We start from the raw sequence: 23,575 nt of genomic DNA on the forward strand, positions 1-23,575 counted from the left end.
CAAGGGTAGCAATACTTATACATGACAAAATAAACTACAAAACAAAGGCCATAAAAAGAGACAAGGAATAATAATTTTTTAAAAAAGGATCATTCCCACAAATAGATATAACCCTGGAAAACATATATGCACCCAATATAGGATCACCTAAATATATTTTTAAAAATCTTGGAAGACTTTAAGAGAGAAATCTACAGCAATACAGTCATAGTATGGGGCTTTAACAGCGCACTGACTTCATTGGATAGATCTTCCAGACAAAATAATCAACAAGGATACAGTGACTTCAACCAGAAACTCAATCAGGTGGATTTAATTGATATTTATAGAACATTTCACCTGAAAGCTGCAGAATATCTTCTCAAGTTCACAGGGGTAATTCTCAAAGATAGAGCATGTGTTAGGGCACAAAATAAATCTCTACAAGTTCAAGGGTATTGAAATCATATCAAGCATCCTCTCAGATGACAATGGCATGGAACTAGAAATCAACTACAATAAAACACTCAAAACCATTTAAATACATGGAGGCAAAATAGAAACTTATTGAACAATGAATGGGTTACTGATGATATCAAGGGAAAAAATTTAAAAAAAAACAACTTCCTGGAAACAAATGAAAATGAACACACAACAACCTAAAACCTTTGGGACACAGGAAAGTAGTCCTGAGTGGGAAGTTCATTATGGTTACTGATGATATCAAGGGAAAAAATTTTAAAAAAAACTTCCTGGAAACAAATGAAAATGAACACACAACAACCTAAAACCTTTGGGACACAGGAAAGTAGTCCTGAGTGGGAAGTTCATTACAGGCCTACCTAAAAAAAGACAAGAAAAATCTCTAATAAACTTTCTAACCCTACAACTAAAATAACTAGAAAGAGAACAACAAGAAAATCCCAGAGTACATAGAAGGAAGAAAATTAAATAAAGATCAGAGCAGAAATAAATGAAATAGATTCCAAAAAAATGTATAAAAGATAAATGAAATCAAGAGCTGGTTCTTTGAAATATAAACAAGATTGATGAACCTTTTGGAGACTTATGAAGAAACAAAGAGAGAGGACCCAAATAAATAAAATCAGAAATGAAGTACCAACTGACACCACATAAATACAATGGATTGCAAGAAAATACTATGAACAAGTATATGCCAACATCCCCAAAAAATGTATAAAAGATAAATGAAATCAAGAGCTGGTTCTTTGAAATATAAACAAGATTGATGAACCTTTTGGAGACTTATGAAGAAACAAAGAGAGAGGACCCAAATAAATAAAATCAGAAATGAAGTACCAACTGACACCACATAAATACAATGGATTGCAAGAAAATACTATGAACAAGTATATGCCAACAAACTTGAGAAGCTTGGCAAAATGGACAAATCCTAGAAACACAATCTTCCAAAACTGAGTCAGGAAGAATCACAAAACCTGAAGGCTGATAACAACTAATTGAAGCAGTAATAAAAAAAAACTCCCAGCAAACCGAAGTCCTTAGGAGTTATACCATACATTCAAAAAAGAACTAACACCTATCCTCCTCAAAGTATTCCAAAAAATTCAAGATGAAGGAAGATTTCCAAGCTCTTTTTATGAGACCAGCATTAGTCTTTAAGCATTATTTTTTTAAAAAATTGATTTTTAGAGAGAGAGAAAAAGAGAGGGGTAGAGAGAGAAAAACATTGATGAGAGAGAGAAACATCATCGATCAGCTGCCTCCTGCACGCTCTGCACTGAGGATTGAGCCAGCAACCTGGCATGTGCCCTAACTGGGAATCAAACCAGGGCCTTCTTGCTTCCTGAGTCAACACTCAACCACTGAGCCACACAAGCCAGGCAAGGCCAGCATTATCATAATTTTAAAATTAGATTAAGACACTACAAAGAAAGAGAATTACAGTCCAATATCCCTGATGAACACAAATGCTAAAATCCTCAACAAAATATTAGCAAATCAGATCCAGCAGTATATTAAAGACCATACACCATGACCAAGTGGGATTTACTCTGGGGATGCAAGGTTGATATAGTACTTGTAAATAAATAAATGTGATACATTACAAAACAAAATGAAAAATAGAAACCACATGATCATATCAATAGTCTCTGAAAAAGAATCCCACAAAATCTAGCACACATTTTTGATAAAAGCTCTTAGCAAAGTGGGAATAGGGGGAACATAATGCAACCTACTAAAGGCCATATATGATAAACCTAGAGCCAACATCATACTGGATAGGCATAAACTAAAAGGATTTCTCTTAAAAATAGGAACAAGACAGGCTATCTGCTTTCACCACTCTTATTTAAAATAGTACTAGAATCCTAACCATGGTGATCAGACAAGAAGAAAATGTAAAAGGCATCCATATAGGAAAGGAGGAAGTAAAACTGTCCTTATTTTCAGATAACATGATATTGTACAAAGAAAACCCTAAAGACTCCACCAAAAAACAACTAGACTTAGTAAATGAATTTGGCAAAATAACAGGATACAAAATTAACACCCAGAAATTGATGGCAATTTTAGATACCAACAATAAACTCTTAGAAAGAGAAATTAAAAAAAAAATCTCACTTACTATGGTAATAAAAAAATAAGACACCTAGAAGTAAACTTAACCTGTAATCAGAAACTATGGGACATTGGAAAAAAATAGAGGAAGACAGAAACAAGTGGAAGCATATACAATGTTCATAGATTGGAAGAATTAACATCATTATAATGTCCATACTAATCAAAGCAATCTACAGATCCAGTCCAATCTCTATTAAAATATTAATGGCATATTTCACAGATCTAGAACAAACACTCCAAAAATTTATATGTAATGAAAAAGACCCCAAATAGCTGCAGCAATCTTGAGAAAAAAGAACAAAGTAGAAGGAAACACAATACCAGATACCAAACTATACTACAAACCCATTGTAATCAAACTATAATACAAACCCATTGTAATCTGGTACTGGCATAAGAACAGGCATATAGACCAATGAAACAGAACAGAGACCCCAGAAATTGACCCATGGTGAAAGGAGGCAAGAGCCAACAACGGAGTAAAAACAGTTTCTTCAATAAATGGTGTTGGGATAATTGGACAGGTATGTTCAATAAAATAAAACCAGACCAGAAGAATAAACTAAAAACGACTAAAAGACTTAAATGTAAATCGTGAAACCATAGAAAGCCGATATTTCACATAGCAGAATTTTCACTGATTCATCTCTTAAGACAATAGAAACAAAGGGAAAAAAATAAATGGGACTATATCAAACTAAAAAGCTCTTGCACAGCAAAAGAAACTATCATCAAAATGAAAAGGGAAACCACTATATGGGAGAACCTTTTTGCCAATGATACATCTGATAAGGGGTTAATTTCCATAATATATAAAGAACTCATACAACCCAACAAAAGGAAGACAAACAATCCAATTTAAAAATGGGCAAAGAACCTAAATAGATACTTCTTCAAAGTAGACATACCGATGGCTAAGAGACATATGAAAAAGTGCTCAATGTCACTAATCATCAGAGAGATGCCAATTAAAACTACAATGAGGTATCTTATCACACCTGCCAGAATGACTACCATCAATAAATCAACAAGTGCTGGTGAGGATGTGGAGAAAAGGGAACACTAGTAGAATTGCTGGTGGGAATGTAGACTGGTGCAACCACTCTAATAATTAAAATAGGACCTGACATTTGATCTAGTGATTCCACTTCTAATAATATATCCTAAGAATCCCAAAACACCAATCAGAAAGAATTTAGGCACCCCTATGTTCACAGCAGGGATGAACAATAGCTAAGATCTGGAAACAGCCCAAGACCCCATCAGTAAATGAGTGGATAAAAAAGCTGTGGTGCCCCAACCGGTTTGGCTCAGTGGATAGAACGTCTGCCTGCGGACTGAAGGGTCCCAGGTTTGATTCCGGTCAAGGGCATGTACCTTGGTTGCAGGCACATCCCCAGTAGGGGACATGCAGGAGGCAGCTGATCGATATTTCTCTCTCATCGATGTTTCTAACTCTCTATCCCTTTCCCTTCCTCTCTGTAAAAAATCAATAAAATATATATTTTTTAAAAAAAGCTGTGGTACATTTATGCCATGGAATACTATGCTTCTGTAAAAAAGAAGGAGCTATTAACCTTTGCACCAACATGGAAGGACCTTGCAAATTATTATGCTAAGTGAAATAACCCAGTCAGAGAAAGGCAAATATTACATAATCTCACTTAGGTGTGTAATCTAGTGAACAAAATAATTTGATAAACAAAATACATGCAGAGACATGGAAGCATGGAACAGACTGAAGAATCTCAGAGAGAAGAGGGTAGGGTAGCAGATGCACATATCCATAACCCATGGACACAAGCAATAGATTTGTGAAGACCTGGGGTGGGGCAGGAGCTGGGTGGAGAAGGGAAATGAGGTAAAAATGGGGGACAGCTGTCATACTCTCAACAATAAAGATAAATTTTTTAAAAAGTGCATTAGGGGAATTGTTTATTTTCAAGAATCATTTTTTGAATTCTTTTGCAAAGTGAGTAAGCAGTTCCTGAATTATACAAATCTAGATTTTCATGTATCAAGTTTGCTTAAGGTGAGGTCTCCCTATGGTACTATAATTTGTCTTTATGAATCCTAAAGACAAGTGGTTCCCTCTAACCTCTGTGCAATCAACAACTTTCATGACTTCTTTTCACTTTGCACACTCTAAATTTCTCTCCTTTTCAATTTATGATTTGGTTGGTATTTATATAAAATATCAAACTTGTATTTCAGATTGGAGAGAGTTGCATCCCCCCGCCCCCAACTGTTTCTTATATAACAGTTAATATCTGCAGTGAATGGGAACTTGGGTTTGGAGGCAAAGGAGAGAAATGACACATACCAACAAACCACAGAACAAACTTTTAATTGTGACCTACTTATTATTTTTAACAGCATGAACTCTCTGGACAACATTCTTATTTGCTTTGAAGTTTAATTTTAATTGCCACCACTCTCTGGGTCATTTCAAGTTACTGCAGTATCTATTTGGTTCTTTCTTGTCTCTCTTTTTTGCTGGAAGAGTAGTGAAAGGCCCTGTGGGCAAGTCAACGTACTGAAGTGCACAAGGTAAAGGTAGTAACAGGTAAACAAACTCCAGGAAATGAGAGTTGTCTCTTAACTGCCTTCCTTCAAGTTGGCTTGCATTGCTACTTCCACACTCAGTCCCATAGCATTTAAATATTCCCCCCTTTCTAGGGCATTCATAAGGTGTAATTTAGAACCAGCCAAGTTCCATACATGCTTGAGATTCTTGGGGGAGGAAGGCAAAGAAAGGGAAGAGAGCTAAAGATTCTTGAGGGCCAGCTATGTGCTACCAGCGGTGGGCAAACTACGGCCCGTGGGCCGGATCCGGCCCGTTTGAAATGAATAAAACAAACAAAAAAAAGACCGTACCCTTTTATGTAATGATGTTTACTTTGAATTTATATTAGTTCACACAAACACTCCATCCATGCTTTTGTTCCGGCCCTCCGGTCCAGTTTAAGAACCCATTGTGGCCCTCGAGTCAAAAAGTTTGCCAACTCATTATCCTTATTAGCTCACTGAAGCTTCACCACAATGTAACAAAGCTTGCAAGCAAATAAATATGTAGGAATGCTTTGTGTGTGTGTGTGTGTGTGTGTGTGTGTGTGTGTGTGTGTGTGTGTGTGGCAGGGGGATACCAACAGGTTTGGTAAGTCATTTAGCAGTAGAGTTTGAATCCAAATCGAGTTATTGATAGGATTAGGATTCAGTTTAAGGCTAGGGTCTGGGGCCAACATTATCTCCATTTTCCAATAAGAAAACTGAATTTCAGAGATTATGTAATATTTCCTGTGTCACCAGTGTATTTTTCCCCTATAGCTGCTGTGACAAGTGATAATTTTTTTTTACTGGTTTAAAGCAATTTTAAGTGTCTTAAAACAAATTTATACAAATTTAGGGGCTTAAAACATTTTATCCTGTTACTGTTCTGTAGGTTAGAAGTCCAACATGGTCTCACTAGTCTAAAATTGAGATGCTTAGGACTAAGTTCCCTTCTGGAGGGTATAGGGGTAAATTTGTTTTCTTGTCCTTTCCAGCTTCTAAAGGCTGCCTGCCTTCCTTGGCTCCTGTCCATGACCAACGCAACCAACAGCAGCCGAGTCCTCACACTGCAACACTCCGATATTCTCTTCTGCTCCCCTCACCCACATTGTAGTGGATCTGTGATTGCCCATTCAGCTAATTAAGAGAATCCGTCTTTTTTAAGATCAGCTGATTAGAAACCTTAATTTAAACTATAATTTTAATTCTCCTTTGTTTTGTAAGCTAAGGTATTCATTGATTTTGAGGATTAGGATGTGGACATCCTTGGGTGTCATTATTGTGTCTACCCCACACAATTCTTATGAAAGGGTTAGGAGCCTAAGGGTTTAAGACAGTGGTCGGCAAACCACGGCTCGCGAGCCACATGCGGCTCTTTGGCCCCTTGAGTGTGGCTCTTCCACAAAATATCACGTGCGGGCGCGCACATACAGTGCGATGGAAACTTCGTGGCCTATGCACAGAAGTCGGTTTTCAGCCTGGGTGAGTCTATTTTGAAGAAGTGGCGTTAGAAGAAGTGGGGGGTGTTGGGTAGGGCAACGGGAGACACTGCGCAGGCGGCTGCAGGATATGCAGCGTGGGGGGTTGGGGGGCGCCAAATATCAACAGTACTTAAACTATATAGTAGGGCAACGGGAGACGTGGTGCAGGCGGCTGCAGAATACGCAGCGCGGCGGGGCGGGGTGGGGGGCGCCAAATATCAACAGTACTTAAACTATATAGGTAGGTTAATAACAATGTACCTACCTGTATAGTTTAAGTTTAAAAAATTTGGCTCTCAAAAGAAATTTCAATCGTTGTACTGTTGATATTTGGCTCTGTTGACTAATGAGTTTGCCTTTTCAGATAGATAAATGAAAGCTCAGCAAGCTGACAAAACCTGATGGGCAGGGGATCCTTGGACTGAGATTTCCATTTTCCAGAGGAGAACATTAAAGTTTGGCAAGCTCAGGACACTCTCTTCATACCATCCAGTTGTGTGTATGTGTGGTGGCAATTTGGGATATTATTTCTAGTCTTGAGAAGAGTGAGATGAGGAACTGAAATATAACTTAGCTGAAGACTGAGGCCAACTTAAGCTCTCTGGGCTTCAAATTTCTCCCCAGTAAGATAGAGAATATACATTTACCTATTGTGCATGTAAGGTGCTGGACACCTTGGTCAGTACCATAAAGGTTTTCCAGTTCCATTAAAATGATGAGGATAATGAAGTAACATGAAATATAGCATAGCAATTTTGTAGAGCTGTGATTTTGTCTCAGGTCTAGACTCTAATATCAAAATCCATATATTCTGTAGATTCCTAGGAGTAGTCAAGAAGGCGGGGAGGAAAAGAACCCTTAGCTGCATTTAAAATATGACCCCAATTAAACCTTCTGAAACCTGTCCCTGACCAAAGCTGCTGGTCCAAACATTTGTGACACATTTCTTTGCATTTTCTTAATGAAAACACCTATAATCTCAAGGGAAATGGAATAAAATGGCTAAGTTCCCAACCCAGACTTTGGGAAGAAATTAGAAATTCTTTTTTATTATTAAATGAGAAATTATTAAAAAATGAAATTTTATACATAAGTTATGATTGATGAAATAAAGTGGAATTTATGGAGCATGGAAATTGACAAAAGTGTGTGTGTGTGTGTGTGTGTGTGTGTGTGTGTGTGTCTGTGTGCATGTGTGTTGTGTCTGTGTGTCTATGTGAACTAAGAGACTGAACTATTGTTCACTTTTGGGGACTATTATGTCAAGATATAAGGATAAATTATAAATATTTAACAAAGGAAAGCCATGTAACAGAAAAGCACTGAAGAAATAGCAATGCCATCTCTGAGAAAAATATTCATGGAAAATTTAGAAAAAACCTGAATGTGACAAAAAGAGTTATCCCACCAGAATAAATAGTACAGGGATTCTGTAACAGGTAAATGAGAGGAGCATAGAGGACCAGGAGAACATGGTACTGGAAGGAGTCTGACATAAGGCGAGTCAGACTGGTCCTCCAGAGATTTTCAAGCACTCCAGCTCCAAAGTCTTTGCCCCTTCAGTATTACCCAAACAGCATTGCTCACTCCAAGTTCTGAATACTGAACTCAAAACTCATTAAGTTCTTTGTAACTTCATTTATGTAATATGCTTTCAATATTTACATAACTTTTTCCAAATTGATATGTTTTTTCTTTTATGTACTTCTTTGAAAATGACCATCTTCCCAGCAAGTCTGATATAGCCATCTTCCAAAATAGTGGCCTGGATGAAGATTGTATAGCAGGAATCTAAAGAGAAGGAGTATTTAATACTAACTTCTGTCATCCCAAGTAGGATTTTGCAATGAAACAATAGGCTTGCATGTCTGGCTTTATATAAGGAAAGAGGGTTTTCTAAATTAGGATTTGACAACTGGGATGATAGAGTGTATGCCTTGATGTGGAGAAGATATTCTTCCACTCATAAGGACTTGGAAAGAAAATATGACGAGGGAAAACCTTGAAGCTTATCCCTTCTGGTCTGGTGGGATTGTGGGACAGAGAAAGGGAGAGAGAGGGAGAAGAAGCAGCTCACGTACCGTACCAGGCTCTCACCCCTCTACCAATTCAAACTTCTGGGTTCAACTACTGAGTGGGAGGAGTGGCTTTAGGAAACACAGAGAAGCGTGGGAGATTCCATGAATATTTAGGCTCATGGCATACTTCCCTTGACACAGGGGCCAGATGAAGATTGTAGCCTTTGGGAGAAACTCTAAATACAGGCAGTTCCAACATGCTTTGGGTAATGGCATAAGAGTGGTAGTAGGTAAGAGAGGGTTGAGTAGAGCAGCTACTTTGAGTCCCATGGCCTAACTTGGTGTGCAAGAGAGCGAGATGACTCCTTGTGCCCTGACTGTGAGATGTGGAGGTGCTAAGCATACTGGTAGACTGCAGAATCCAGGGGTGAAAATTTGTCAAAGTCCACAGGAATGGGGGTTTTAAAATCTGGGGGTAAGTTTCTGGGGGAACAGGCTCCAGCAATGGCAGCAACACAGATTGCAAAGACCAGCCAGAGGTAGCTCTTTAGAAGTCACAGGCAGGGAGCAAACCAATCAGACCCAAGGACCCTGTTTTGCTCTATCACCATAAGAACCCAGCAAGGTCCCTTCTCCACCCAGATGCACTGGAGAAAGGGAAGGTCAAAATATGACATCAAATACATACAAGTTTGTCATACGAAAGACAGACTTTCTGCTAAGTGAAATAAGCCAATCACAGGAGGACAAATACTACATAATTCTACTTCTATGAGGTAACTAAAATAGTCAAACTCATAGAAACAAAAAATAAAATGATGGTTCCCAGGGGCTGGGGGAAGGAGGAAATGAGAATTTGCTAATCAATGGGTATAACATTTCAGTAATGCAAGAGGAGTAAGTTGTAGAGACTTGCTGTACAACATAGCATCTTCAGACAGTAATGCTGTTAAAAGGGTAGATCTCATATTAAGTACTAGAGGCCCAGTGCACAAAATTCATGGATGGAGGGGGGGCATCCCTCAGCCTGGCTTGCACTCTCTTGCAATCTGGGACTCCTTGGGGGATGTCAGACTGCTGGCAGTCGGACACCCCTCTCGCAATCTGGTACTGCTGGCTCCTAACCACTCGCCTCCCTGCCTGATCACCCCTAACTGACTCTGCCTGCCTGCCTGATCACCCCTAATCACTTCTGCCTTGGCCCCCACTGCCATGGCTTCATCTGGTAGCACATCTGGGATGACGTCTGGAAGATCATTCGACTGTCCAGTCTAATTAGCATGTTATGCTTTTATTATTATAGATTCTTACCAGCACATTTTTTTAAAAAAGGAGAGTGAATGTTTATAAACAGAAAGGAAAGTGCTTAAACTAAGAAGAGACTGAAATACTGGTAATTGGCAAATCAAAACTGGGCTCTTCTCCCAAAGGGGAGAAGGCCTGGGAAGAAAATCAGAGCCATGTTGGAAAATGGAACTACATCTTCTCTGTATATCTAAGTGTAGGGTCATTCTGACTTGATTTTTACAGTTTATTCTTTACTGTATGTTGTTTTAGAAGCCCCTCAAGCAAACCAACTATTGTAAATGAAAATAAAAATTTTAAGTTGATGTTAGGAATAATAACTGGATTTTTCCATCTCATGAAGGTAATTTTCTAGAAATCTGCTTTAAATGTTCCCTTAGAACCACTTGTCAAGAGATTCACAAAAAATTAAAACACCTTGAGTACATCTTTTTATGAACTATCTATCTGTGTTAGCTTTGTTTTATGTTTGCTGGATTTTAAACTCTTGAATGGAAGAGAGTACATTTTCTTTTAGTGAACATAACACAATTTATTGTGGCCACAGTGTGAATTTGGTAATGGAGTGTCCTTTTATTCACTAGGGCTATTAAGGGTATATGTTTTAAAGATGAATGAAATGATTGTGTTGAGTATTTGAGTATTAGTATATTTATTGTACTATAGCATTGTGCTTTTCACAGTTTCCTTCCTCTCTTCCTTCCTCCCGCCCTCCCTCCCTCCCTTCCTTCCTTCCTTCCTTCCTTCCTTCCTTCCTTCCTTCCTTCCTTCCTTCCTTCCTTTTTTTTGTCTTTATACTTCAGGACCCTAGACAGCCCATTTATTGAGGACACTTGGTGCACAATTGTCAGTCTGTATTTTGCTGGCCCCATTACTATTAATCTCTGCTCTTATTTGTTCAATCCACAGCTTCAGCTTTTGCTATTAATTGTTTTTATTTCTTTCTTGTTGACCCTTATCCCCCTGTTGTTGTTTTTTTTTGGTTGTTGTTCTTTTCTGATGCATTACTAGCACTAGGCTTTAACAACCTTCTCCCAGTTACATCTGGCCTCTTTCAGAGTGGGCCTCTGTGCTTTTAGTGTTTGCAGCATTTCTTACCCATTTTGGCTACAAATCATTGTCAAGCACTAATTTACTTCCAGGTTTGGGTCTGTACCTAAACACTGAGGCTGTGAGACATCCCATACATGAAAAACATGGGTATTATAATGCAGGATAACAATTATGGCAAATAAACCAAAACATCTTTCAGATGAAATTTAAAAGGAGAATTTTAAAAATCAAGAAAGTGCGGCTGCTAAATGGTAATCTATATAAAGAATTGACTTCTATTTATGTTTGGGATACAAATGAAGAAAATGGATTACCAGAATTTTGATATTTTAAATGAATCGGAAAATATAAGTACTTTCTTGATAAACCAAAATAAATACATACATAAATAAAATAGGGTCTTAGAGTGGAATGTGCCTTAAGGAGTACACACTGGTGAGTGAAGTGCCTGTAAGAACTCCTGTAACAACGAGCTCTTTGAGCTGAGGAGGAGCGAGTCTTTGTAAATGCCAGGTTATTTTTATACCCTTGATACTTAAGATGCTCCCCAAAGGTCAAGCATTAGCTCAGGAGAACAGAATCTTGAGAACACAAATATTTTCAGCTTCAAGGGATCAGACCCATTCACTTGGAGGAAGCATATAATCTTTAAGATGTGAGAAAAATAAAAATGTTTTTATGATCTTTATGTATTTGGAAAATTTGAATGCCTTTTATGATTTTTCAAGTTATAAACAAGTAGTGTGTGCATATACATGCAACCTTTATATTTTTGTTCACATCTAGAACAAAGTATGTGTGTGCATATTATGACTACTTCTATACAACATGCAATATATAGATGAGCAATTCTAACGTCAGTCAAATATCCCAATAGTTTGTTCAAACTACTCATTTCTCAGAACACCTAAAAGGCTGGTATCAGGATCGATTTTTATGTGGGTATCTATTATAAATACCCCCCATGCTTTATTTCCAGAAAGAGTTCAAATAACTGCAAGCAAATTCCTATAGCCAACGTAAATATTTCTTATTTTTTATGACATATGGAAATGTTTTTGTATAGCTCCAACAAACAGGGCCATGGCCCAAACCTTAGGCTTCTTTCTCCTTATGTTGACAAATCAATACCTCACTATGCTGGGAGCACAGTTAACGTGGTTTAGCCATCAGCGGTACATTTTCCAGGAATGGCCAGGAGGTAGATGGAAGCCCATTTTAGAAACTACGGCAAATTTTCATCCAACCCCCGGATTTCTCTTTGTCTTTGAGTGTACTTTAGACAGCGATTGCTAATTAACATTTTCAATTTGGCAAATAATGATTGAACTCAGAGCGAGGCACACTTTGGAATTGGGAATGTGTGGAAGAATTACATGAACAATAAATTACTTGAACATACTGGTATGGAAGCATACAGAAGACATTGACAGGGAGGAGGAGGAGGGAAAGAATTTCACAGAAACCAAACAGCAAGACAAAAGGCCTGGAGGAACAAAGCCCCATGGTATGTTTGGGGAAAAACTCTTTACAAAATCTATCTCTTGTATGCTCAAAAGCGGGCATTCCCATCCCCTCTCCTGTGGCTGTTTGAACTGAAATGGGAGTGTGCTCTATAACAACTGTCATGAACCTTGTATCTGCATATTTAGCTTACTTTTCTTTCTAGAAATGTGACTACTGGGCAGAACAGACCTTTTCCTATATTTTTCTCTCATTTTCCATTTTCATTTGATCAAACTGTTTTATTTTGGACAAGTACTATTTTCACATCACCAAGATGAGAAAGAGAGGGGAATTAAAAATCATACATTCCATTGTCTGCCTTTCAGCCAGTTAACACTGAATTAGAACATACAATGTGCTTGTAGTTGGCCTTGCAATTCTCAAGAAACAAATGTTTAAAGAGAAAATGACCAAAACTGGAAGGATATTATTTCTGTCTTCATAACTATTCAAGGGGAAAAGGATGGAATATGCTGATATAATAAACTCTTAAGTTACTTTTACATGGTTATTTTGTGTGTGATAAAGTCAATTTCTGATAGAAATATTTTCCTTAGGTATTTTTAACATAAAAGTTCTAAATTTAGAGTAAAGAAACAATGTCTATCTTTATTCATAAATATATGAAAAAATCACACAGCCATCAACTTAGCAATTCTAACAAACACTGAAAAAACTCCATTTGATCATCATATAAGAAAGCACAATAAAATTTTCATGATTTGTTAATCCCCGCACACTTTTTGTCTTTGCCATTTAGGCTCACTCAAAGAGCTGAAACTACTGATTCTGTGTATGAGTACCAAGAGTCCATAGACTGTGGAATACACAATGCTGTGAAGAGTGGGGAAAGGGCATTCACTATGAATCCTTAAAAGCAAAGATCACAGGGATAAGGTAGATCCAGCTCCCTCCTCTGCCCTCTTGTCACAGGGCTTCTTTTCCTGGAGCTGCCTCAGAGGGTGGCCACTTGCAGATAGGAATTGAAGTCCATGCTGCAGCAAGCCCTTTGCTTCTTTCCTAGCCCAGTTTGCTTATCAAGGTTTCCCATGGCATGAAGCTGGTATCCTATTTCACAGCTTTTCTCAGAGAAGATGACATGAGGTCTCTTGATCCTCAGTGAGGGCTTTTAAAACTTTGGAAATTATCCAAAATGTCCACAAACTTAAGGGGAATGTTTATATTCGACATAGTTATCTAGTTACTTGGATTGTTCTGACTTCATAGGAGTATAACATAACAATAAACCCATTTGAAGATGCTATTTTGATGAAATAACCAGTAATCTTTTCCTCTCCTCCTTAGACCTTCCCTTACCCTGACTCCCATACTAGTCTTCTAACTGATCTAGCTGCCTCTAGTCTTTTTCCACGTAGGTCCATTTCTGGGTTGCTTCCCAAATGACCCTTCTCATACATGACTTCATTACTCCCCTGTTTAAAGATTTTGACAGTTCCCAGGATATCAAGATGAGGCTGTAGTTAACCTGAAGCATGGCATGCAAGGCTGTGCACAATTACCTTTCTAGCTTTATACACTTTCCCTTTCATACCTAAAGCCTCTGCAGAATTTCAGCCTGGTGTACCTGCCCTCTCTATTGAGCCTGCACTGACTTAGTGACTTTGTCAGAATCTCCTCTCTTTTATCACAGCAGTGTCTGGATAATTTATGGGACTGACTGTTATTGGATCTCTTGTTCATCTAAAGATCATCGTCATTGCTTAGCAGATTGCCTGGTATGTGTGTTGAGTAAATTAAAAAAAGGTAGCTTAAGGTAGCTAGAGCTTTTTTAAGTCAAAAGCACTGGTCCTAACAGGTTTTATTGGCTCAAAATCGTTACCTGTATGTTTGAGACCGCATTTGGCTCATCATACATTCCTATAAATAGGCAATATGAGAATGTATGTACATAAGTGTGCCAAAGCCAAAGATATATAGGATTCTTTCTAAAGTTGGCTAGGGAAAATCAACTTGATTTTCAATAGATGAACATACAAATCACCACAAATCACTTTCATATAAATGTTTTATTGCAGAGATGTTATAATTATTTACATGCTGCAACATGTCACAACATAAATTTACCAAACATTTCATGGTGGGTTTCAGATAATAGTTTCAGAATAACCACAGGGTGAGTGAAGAGACTTATAGCTTTATAGACTCTACAGCTCTCAGTTACTAAATGCTAGAAGTCAAAGGCAGTGTTTTTTCAGTCCTACCTGTCATCACTTGCATGCAGAAACTTATGAAGCAAATACAAGAGAACTGTCCAGTTTCAAATCCATATTGCCACCGAAGTTTACAATGGGTTGAGTTATAATTCATGTCGTAAAGCATTTAATTCTGGCATAAAATATACAGTTCTATTAAATTGGTATAAATCTACTTATTTATAAACCCTGGCTTAAAAACAAGGACAGGATGCAGCTCGCACATGCACTGAGAAGGACAACCTAGCAAGTGTTTGTGACCTTATTAGTGTTTATATCACTTCCTTATTATCAATCTGGGAAAATAAACTCAAGAATTATAGATTATAGATTTCAACTTCTCTCGGTGACAAGTAATGACAATGAAACTCTAGGAAAGACCCTAAGCACTCTTGCTGATTTATGCTGGTGGAGAAAAATCTATAGACTAAGGTGAACTTTGGCAAGTCTTCTTTAAGCCACACCTCAAGCAGGATTACTCTGAAGTGCAATAAAAAGTCACTGATGCTTGACTGCTTATTTCTCAAAAAGTGAATAAAGTGCTAACTGATCTCAGACATAAACAAGTACGTGGATCTAGAAACAGGTACACACATACACCATAACATTGTATTTCTAAGTTACCAAGTAGATAGGCCTTGATTGAAAAGGAAGGGAAGAAAAAATAAATGAAGGAAACACACGGAAAAATAGAATTCCTATGTCTTCAAACCTACCCACAAACCTGAGTAATGCACAAAGTGAGGAACTGGGCGAGGGAGATTTGTGCACAGCTTTGCAACATGGTGAAGGGCTCACTTACTCCTGAATAAAAACCATTGAGGAAATTTTGATAATGAATGCAAAGAAGTCCTCATTTTTATCATCCACTGAGAATGCTATTCTCCAAGAACAGCCCTGTATCCATCTCTGATTCCCTTTCTCATCTTTTATCCTCCTAGCATGTGTCTCTTGTTGCTCATGAAATCAAAAAGTTACTTCTGCTGGAAGTGTCCTGGCCAGATAAGCCGTTGAGATGTCAGTGTTTCGGGTGAGAGAAAGGGAAGTCTGGGTCCCATGTTTAAGTGACTCATCTTTAAATACAGTGAAACTGAGCTTTGAAATAGAATCTCCTTGTACAGTCACACTAACAGGGCCAAGTCAGCAACTTAGGATTTTCACACCAAGTGACCAGTGTGGAGTGAAATAAATTGTATGAACTATGCTTTGGGGACTGTTCTGCCTTGCAAATAAACCTCTGCATTTTACATTTTGAACTAGATGGTTCACAATGGTCATTTGCAGGACTTGTACGTTTTCAAGTGCTTGGGAGAAGGATGAGCCCATACCACCTTATAGGCTTGGAATAAACCGGGTTATAAATCTCTTTGGGATCTGAGCCCAGCAAGTTCTAGCCCTAGCTGAAGCAATGAATAAGAGTTTATGAGAATAAATACTTTAAGGTCATTGAAAATATTCTATATTTAGTATGCACAATAAAAATACACCATATAATAATATTGATGTAATCATATTTTTTTTCTTTAAAAAAATAACCCCTTGAAAGTGCTATCAGGAGCTCCCTTTCCATCTGCTTTGAAAGGCAAATTTCCTGGCTCTACAGTAATTCTCATGTCATTCCTAGAGTCTTCCCTTTCCAATGGTAATAATAATGCACAGTATATTGTTCTCACTCTTAGCTTCTTCCTTATAAAATGCTGCTAAGTATGAAATACTGAAAGAGTTAAAAGGGATAATTATTTGGAATGAAGGCATCATCTATCTCTGACTTCAAACAATAGATAAGTTGTCCTTAACTAATTGAGACATAGACTATGTTGGACCATTTGATCTCCGATATTAATAAAGCTTCTCAGTCCTAACGAGAAGTGCAAAACAAGTAACGTAACTTGTATTAAAAACCCTGATTAAGACAGTATAACAAACCATGAAGTGAAATAATAGGTAATCCAAATTTGCAATATATAAATCACAAAACTGAAATATTTTTTTCATAACAATTATGACTTCCCAAGCCAGAGAAAGCTTACTATACTTCAAGAATCAACTAAAGTTGATAGATAACAGGTATTCTGTAAGTTGCAAGAACAATTGAGTAGCTGAAGATTGCATAAGTGTGTGTCACATAATATCAAAGTTATTTGCAAAAATTATACAATCTGGAATGCTTGAATATGAGACACACAATGTACTGAAACATACATTTATAAGAAAATGAGAGCAATCATTGATATAAAAGGTATTCTGGGATGCATTAAGTTAGCAGTGCTATCAAGATTATATAGGTAAAGTAAGTTCTTTTCAGTCAGCTACTTAGAATTTCCGTCATATTCATTTATACCTTCTTCTTTGCAAATCTCATACCTCTTCTGTGTCTTCTGGTTTGCCTGGCTTAGGATCTCCAAAGTCCCATGGGTAAATATTGGTCAGGGGCAGACACTGAGGGCTACTTCCTCTAAACATGCTGAATGTAAAGATTTTCCTAGTGTTACAGGGAAAGACTTTGGGGCCAGCCTAACTTCCCCATGAGGATGTCTCTCTCCCCTCCTTAGTTTTCCTCCACCCATGCCTTCCATGTTTTCCCTGATTGACAAATACTCTTTGGGAATTTTTGATCCTTCTATCTTCAGTCTTATCAAATTCAGGGTTTCTTCTTTTTCTTTCCGGGGAATGCTACTTTGAAAGTATCCCAGATCTCTTATTTTCGAGACCCTGTTACCTTATTCGCATTTAAAGTCGAAGAGGCAGGTAAAGCTACACTATTTTCGGCATTTGGCTTATCTGGGGTCTCAAACTCCCAAGGACACACCTCAGCTCGCAATGTGAAAGGCTGCTGAAAATTATTACTTGAATGATAGGAAGATGTCTTATTTTCCTGGTCTCCTATTTGGTTGAGATTTTCATTCTCTATTTTTGATGCTACAACTCTAGGGGGCAGTTCTTCATATTGCCCAGCACACACAGTGGCTGCACAATGCTGACCACCATTCTCATCTTTTGCTCTCCCCGGGGGAACCTGAGTCTTAGAAATCAAATGCTTCTCATCTTCAAAAAGGGTCTGACCTTGGCTCTCCCAAGGGCAGACCTCAGCCTTGTCTATGCTCTTCTGATTGGATTGCTGACAGAGTTCCGCTGCCTTGGGCTTGTGATGAGATTTCTCCTTTAAGGAAAAGGTTGGGTTTTTCTCCGTTTCAGAAGCCGCAATAGATACATGCTTTTGAACTTTTGATTCTGAAGGCACAGGACCAGGGGTCAGGTCATAAATCTCCCAAGGGCACACTTCCCCTATGTCACAGTTGTCCTTCATCTGGGTGGTGCCTGGGCTCATGTCAGAATTGGCAGTAGGGGGACTGGACCTTTGTTGCTTCATAATCCCAGATTTCTGAGGTTTTCTCGGCTCTTCCAAATTATTAGAGTTTTGGGGGACAGAATCTTTAGTCTCTGTGTTATCTGAATTTGAGGGTTTTCTGTTGGCCTCTTTATCTTTTGGCAGAGGTTTCTGGGATCTAGCACGTTCTTCCACACCTGATGTTTGGGTTTTCCCAGATAACCCAAGAGTCTTCTCCTTGGCACTTGCTATGACACTGAGAGACTTTTGTAACATGGATGTTCGGGGATGCCCCCCGGCCTTCTTCTCTGAGCTGAGATTGTGAGCGCTCGCTGACTTACACACCAAAGGCACAGACTCCGTGGACTCAGCCTCGCTGTTTTCTTTCAGTGTCTGTGTTGGTTTTTTACCCGACAGAGACTCCAGTGTGGATTTTTCTGTGGCTTCCTCTTCTTGGCTTTCAGTGGGTAAGCTATTGGACTCTTCCGTTTGGTCTCTCACGTGATCGTAAGTGCTGTGGGATTTCTTCAGTGAGAAGACTCGGTTTTTCAGGGATTCCTCCTTGGGTTTCCCCGTGTTACCTGACGACTCTTGTGGGTTCTTCCTAACGAGGGCAGTGCTTTTGGCGGTGCTGTGATCTGTGAATTCCTTGTCTTCTTTGGAACACTGTCTGCTGACCGTCTCTGGGATCTCGGTTATACGCCTCATGATTGATCGGCCCAAGCCCTTCTTTGAGCACCGCTTTTTCTGGAGGTGGGGGTTATTTGTGATCATCTTCTTCCTTTTATATATTTCCAACTGGGTATAGAGTTTCTTCAGCTCATCCTGCAAGAACAAGAGGAAATTCACAGAGGTGTGGAATTTAGTGTTTCAGCCAAATAATATCGCTGATGGTCATTTTAATTCAATAAGCTTGAGCTCTTTATGGAAATTGTTTAGCTCTTCCTAACACTTCTACTCATCAACTTTCTCCACATTCTTACTTTCTGATTATTTCGTGTTTGGTTTCACACAGAGTTGACACTTTAAGACATAAACCCATGCATGCTAGCCTTGCTTTATGGAGCAAGAACTTTGAACTTGCAAGTTTTGTGGGCCAGACTGAGCCTGGACCATAATAAAACACACCATATTGTCTACTGATAAAACATATCCCTGCAACAATATTGGGAGCATCATGTAGCCATTGATAAAGTTGTACCTAATGTTAGATTACGTTTAGGGGGTGGCAGGCCATCAAATACTAAAAGCATCTTCTTCCTCCAAATGCTGACATATCGCCACAGATTATTTTAATTAATCCAGGCTCTCTGCTCACAGCAAAATGTCACAAACCATATTATGGAACATGTATAACAAGTTCATCGTTATGACTGCCAAAAAGTCAGTTGAGACTATCAAGATTGGTTTGTGCATTCTAATTTATACCATGATTACACGTTTTAGAACAGGATTAACTCTGCACTTTATGTCTTCAGTTTGTACATAAGCACACATTTTCTCATTTTCTTTCTAACACACATATGCACACGCATGAACACACATAAACACAAACCCACACATGCTTGCCTGTATAAATGGGACTAATCTGAAATAGAAGAGAAATACTGGTGTTACCCGGATGTCCTCTGGATCCAAGCTGTGCTCACTCCAAGCTGAGTTGATACTGCTGTTCAGGTAGGATCCAGATCGGCCCATGTCTAGCTCATCCTCATATGCTTCTGTAGCAATGTCATCGCGTGGGTTATTGCTTGAATGTGAAAACTGAAATAGATATTCAATCTGAGCTCTAGACATTACTGTAAGACATAGCATTTTAATAAAAATTTTCTAAAAGTCCTAACGTTATTATCATTTCTTCAGCTTAGATGAATTTGTTCACTGAACTCTTTATAAAATTTTGCACTACATTAGTGTGTTGCTTTCCATGTCACACACTTGAGGTACTTTGTTCCCTGTTTGATTTTTATCTAGGCTCCCAGTGTCAACTTATATTTCTCCTCTTCCACAATATCTGCACTTTGCAAAGAAGTACAGAATACACAGAAATCTTCTCTGAGAGTAGCAGTTTAGACCCACTGGCAGCTGGATGGGATTTTTTTTTTGAGCAGTAGGGACTGCGTCATGTTTATCATGTTGCTTCACATAGGGGAGGCTGTATTTCATCTCTGGGCACAATTGGCCCTGATCACAGAAATGGGACTTTCAGTCTACCACACATAGCTTCAAAAAAGTCTACTTTCAAAAGGTGAAGGGAGTAAGAAGTACAAATTGGTAGTTATAAAATAGTCGCAGGAATGTAAAGTATAGCAGAGGGAATATAGTTGGTAATATTGTAATAAGTATGTATGGTGCCAAGTGGGTACTAGACTTATCGGGGGCATCAATTTGTAAGTTATATAAATAATGTCTAATTATGTTGTACCACTGAAACTAATATAATGTTGTATGTCACTGTAATTTAAAAAGAAATTTAAAGTATTTTTTAAAGCTTTCTTTTAAGACTCGGGGAGCAGGAGATCTGAATTCCAGCCTCGCAGTGTTGACAGTGAGGTCTTAAGCAAGCATGGACCTCTCAGCACAGCGCTGCTCCGCCTAAAGGACTCTGGGCTACATGGTATCTAAGTTCAAAATTAAAAGAGTCAGTGAAGTTACCTAATCTTTTTCTCAAGCAGGAATGTAAAGTATAGCAGAGGGAATATAGTTGGTAATATTGTAATAAGTATGTATGGTGCCAAGTGGGTACTAGACTTTTCGGGGGCATCAATTTGTAAGTTATATAAATGTCTAATCACTATGTTGTACCACTGAAACTAATATAATGTTGTATGTCACTGTAATTTAAAAAGAAATTTAAAGTATTTTTTAAAGCTTTCTTTTAAGACTCGGGGAGCAGGAGATCTGAATTCCAGCCTCGCAGTGTTGACAGTGAGGTCTTAAGCAAGCATGGACCTCTCAGCACAGCGCTGCTCCGCCTAAAGGACTCTGGGCTACATGGTATCTAAGTTCAAAATTAAAAGAGTCAGTGAAGTTACCTAATCTTTTTCTCAAGCCCCTCCTTCATCATATTTTGACATATTTTTATTATTTTTCATGTGGTGTTTTGATATTTTTCAGTTTCATGTATTCTTACTATCTCTATTCTTCAAAAGGAGAAGGGAGGAAGAGTGAATTGGGTACATGATGGAAAGCAGGGAGAATTAAAACAACCCAGCCACTCTTCACACAATATGTAAACCAAGTGATTGTCCTATGAAAATTGAGAGAACAGTTACTGTGAACCAGGAAGTCATGGTTTGATTCCCCATCAGGGCACATGCCCGGTTGCAGGCTCGACCCCTAGGTCCCCCAGTAGGGAGCATGCAGCAGGTCAATGATTCTCTCTCATCATTGGTGTTTCTATCTCTCTCTCCCTCTCCCTTCCTCTCTGAAATCAATAAAAGTATATTTTTTAAAAATTAACAGATCACCCTTTGATAATAGAGATATTTTAATGTTATTGTCCATTAAAATATTTGGGTAGGAAAATAAACATAAATAGAGATACCATGTGAAATGATAATTCTCTTTTTAAGTAACAATGACTGTTTTGTAATTGGGACTGGCAGAGAAACCACAGAAACTGATGAGCCTTTCCTTCATTGCTCTACTTATGGTTGTGGTTCCAACATGTACCGTCAACTTAAGGCCATAAAGATGAATAAAATATAGTCCCTGTCCTCTAAAATATCCCGTGCTACTAGTCAAATCACCTGGAGCTTATTTATGAGAATGGAGGTGTGTTTTTTTGTTTGTTTGTGTGTTTTTTTGTTTGTTTGTTTGTTTTGTTTTCTTGAGCAAAGGCTTAGAGACTATCATGAGTTTAAGAAACAGTTATTTGTCAGATATGGTCCACTTCCTGCTTTTTAATCTTTCTTTGTGCTTCTCTCTAAAATGCTATTTCAGATATTTATCTTTTCTGTTTCTCATAATGTCCTTCAGAATATAATTACCACAAGAGCACAGATTTTTATCTATCCATTACTGTATTCCAGGATCTAGAACAGTGCTTAGCAAAGCCCCTCAATAATTTTTTAAAATTATCGGTTATTGAGATATGATTCACATACCATAAAATTATACAATTCCATGGTTTTTAGTATCCACAAGGTTGACTTACAGAATATTTTCAACACCCCTAAAAGAAACCTTTAACTCATTAAGCAGTCATTTCCATTTGTCCTCCACTAAACCTAGCCCATGACAGCTACTAAAGTGCTTATGTCTCTATAGAGCTGTCTAACCTGGACTTTTCACATAAATTGAATCATACAATATGTGGCCCTTTGTGTCTGGCTTCTTTCACTCAGCAAAATGTTATCAAGTTTTGTACAAGGTATAGCATGTATCAGTGCTTTATTCCTTTTTATTGATGAATAATATCCCACTGTATGGATATACCACATTTTATTTATACATTTATTAGTTGATGGAAATTTGGGTTACTTCCACTTTTTGGCTAGAATCAATAGTGCAACTATGAACATTTATGTACAAGTTTTTGTATGAACCTATGTTTTCAATTTTCTTAGGACCTCAATAACAATTTATTGAATGAATGAATAAATAGTCTGAGTATGCATACATCTAATGATATCATATTATGCAATGTATAAAAATGGTTAAGATAAGTCGCAGTAACAGACTAATCCATGAACATTGTGGCTTTTTGGTATAATTGAAATAAGGAAGAAAATAGGTATTTGCTTTTTAAAAATAATCATTTGGCCTTTTCAATCAGGCTGCATCTCAATGTGTTGGTTAAGTCTGAGGGTTGAGGTAAAGCCTGGGGTGAAAGACAGGAAATCACAGTTCTTGTTTCAGCCATGCTAATGGAGTATTGTGTGGCAGTGACCAAGACTGAGCTCTTGTAAAAGAGGAAAATAATGATAATGCTGTCATTTATATAATCTGTTAGTTCTCTGATATTTTATTTCATTCCAGGCAACCTTATTGCTATCACGATCATGTCATAGATGGGGAAACAAACTCAAAGAGATAAAAAGTCTTGGCTAATATCATATTATATAGCTCATCTGAGTTTAGGATCCATGTATTGATTGAGTCCTGGACCATTTTCCCTGCTTCATTATGCTGCCTACATAAGTCTTTGTCATAATCTATCATTATTAAGCAAGACTTTTCTATGTATAATATTATAATTATTTCTATTTAAATAAAAATTGTCCAAATGTTTAAAATAATTTCTCTGAATATAAATCCAAAATAAGAGAATTCTTAGAACAGTATAATTCTCTTTAAAAATTATTTTGATGTTATAGCTACTATGAAAGCCACTTTGAATCCATAATAATTAAAACATAACTGGATATCGAAATACTTGGAAAAGGACTAAAGCAGATGATGGGTTTTGTACTAATTGTCATTTAACAATTATGTGATATATTTAATAAATCCTCCCCCCCCCAAAAAAAAAACAACAACAAACAAACAGACACCTACTTTCCTGAGGAGGGAGCTTTAAAAACACTTTAG

The 23,575-nt window shown here is 37.8% G+C and overlaps 1 protein-coding gene across 1 annotated transcript in view; it reads right to left on the bottom strand.

Moving 5' to 3' along the window:
- Positions 1-14,507: 14,507 nt before the first annotated feature.
- The window catches only part of GPR158 (G protein-coupled receptor 158), a 393,556-nt gene continuing 384,488 nt past the window's right edge, over positions 14,508-23,575 (bottom strand). Inside the window, exons 10-11 of the mRNA XM_005865859.2 lie at positions 19,658-19,804; positions 14,508-18,865 (exon numbers count right to left, since the gene is read on the bottom strand). Of these exons, the coding sequence (XP_005865921.2) occupies positions 17,411-18,865; positions 19,658-19,804 (1,602 nt within the window). The 3' untranslated portion in view covers positions 14,508-17,410. The remainder of the gene's footprint in view (positions 18,866-19,657; positions 19,805-23,575) is intronic.

This window comes from Myotis brandtii, unplaced genomic scaffold (assembly GCF_000412655.1).
Source record: "Myotis brandtii unplaced genomic scaffold, ASM41265v1 scaffold215, whole genome shotgun sequence".
Taxonomy (NCBI): Eukaryota; Metazoa; Chordata; class Mammalia; order Chiroptera; family Vespertilionidae; genus Myotis; species Myotis brandtii.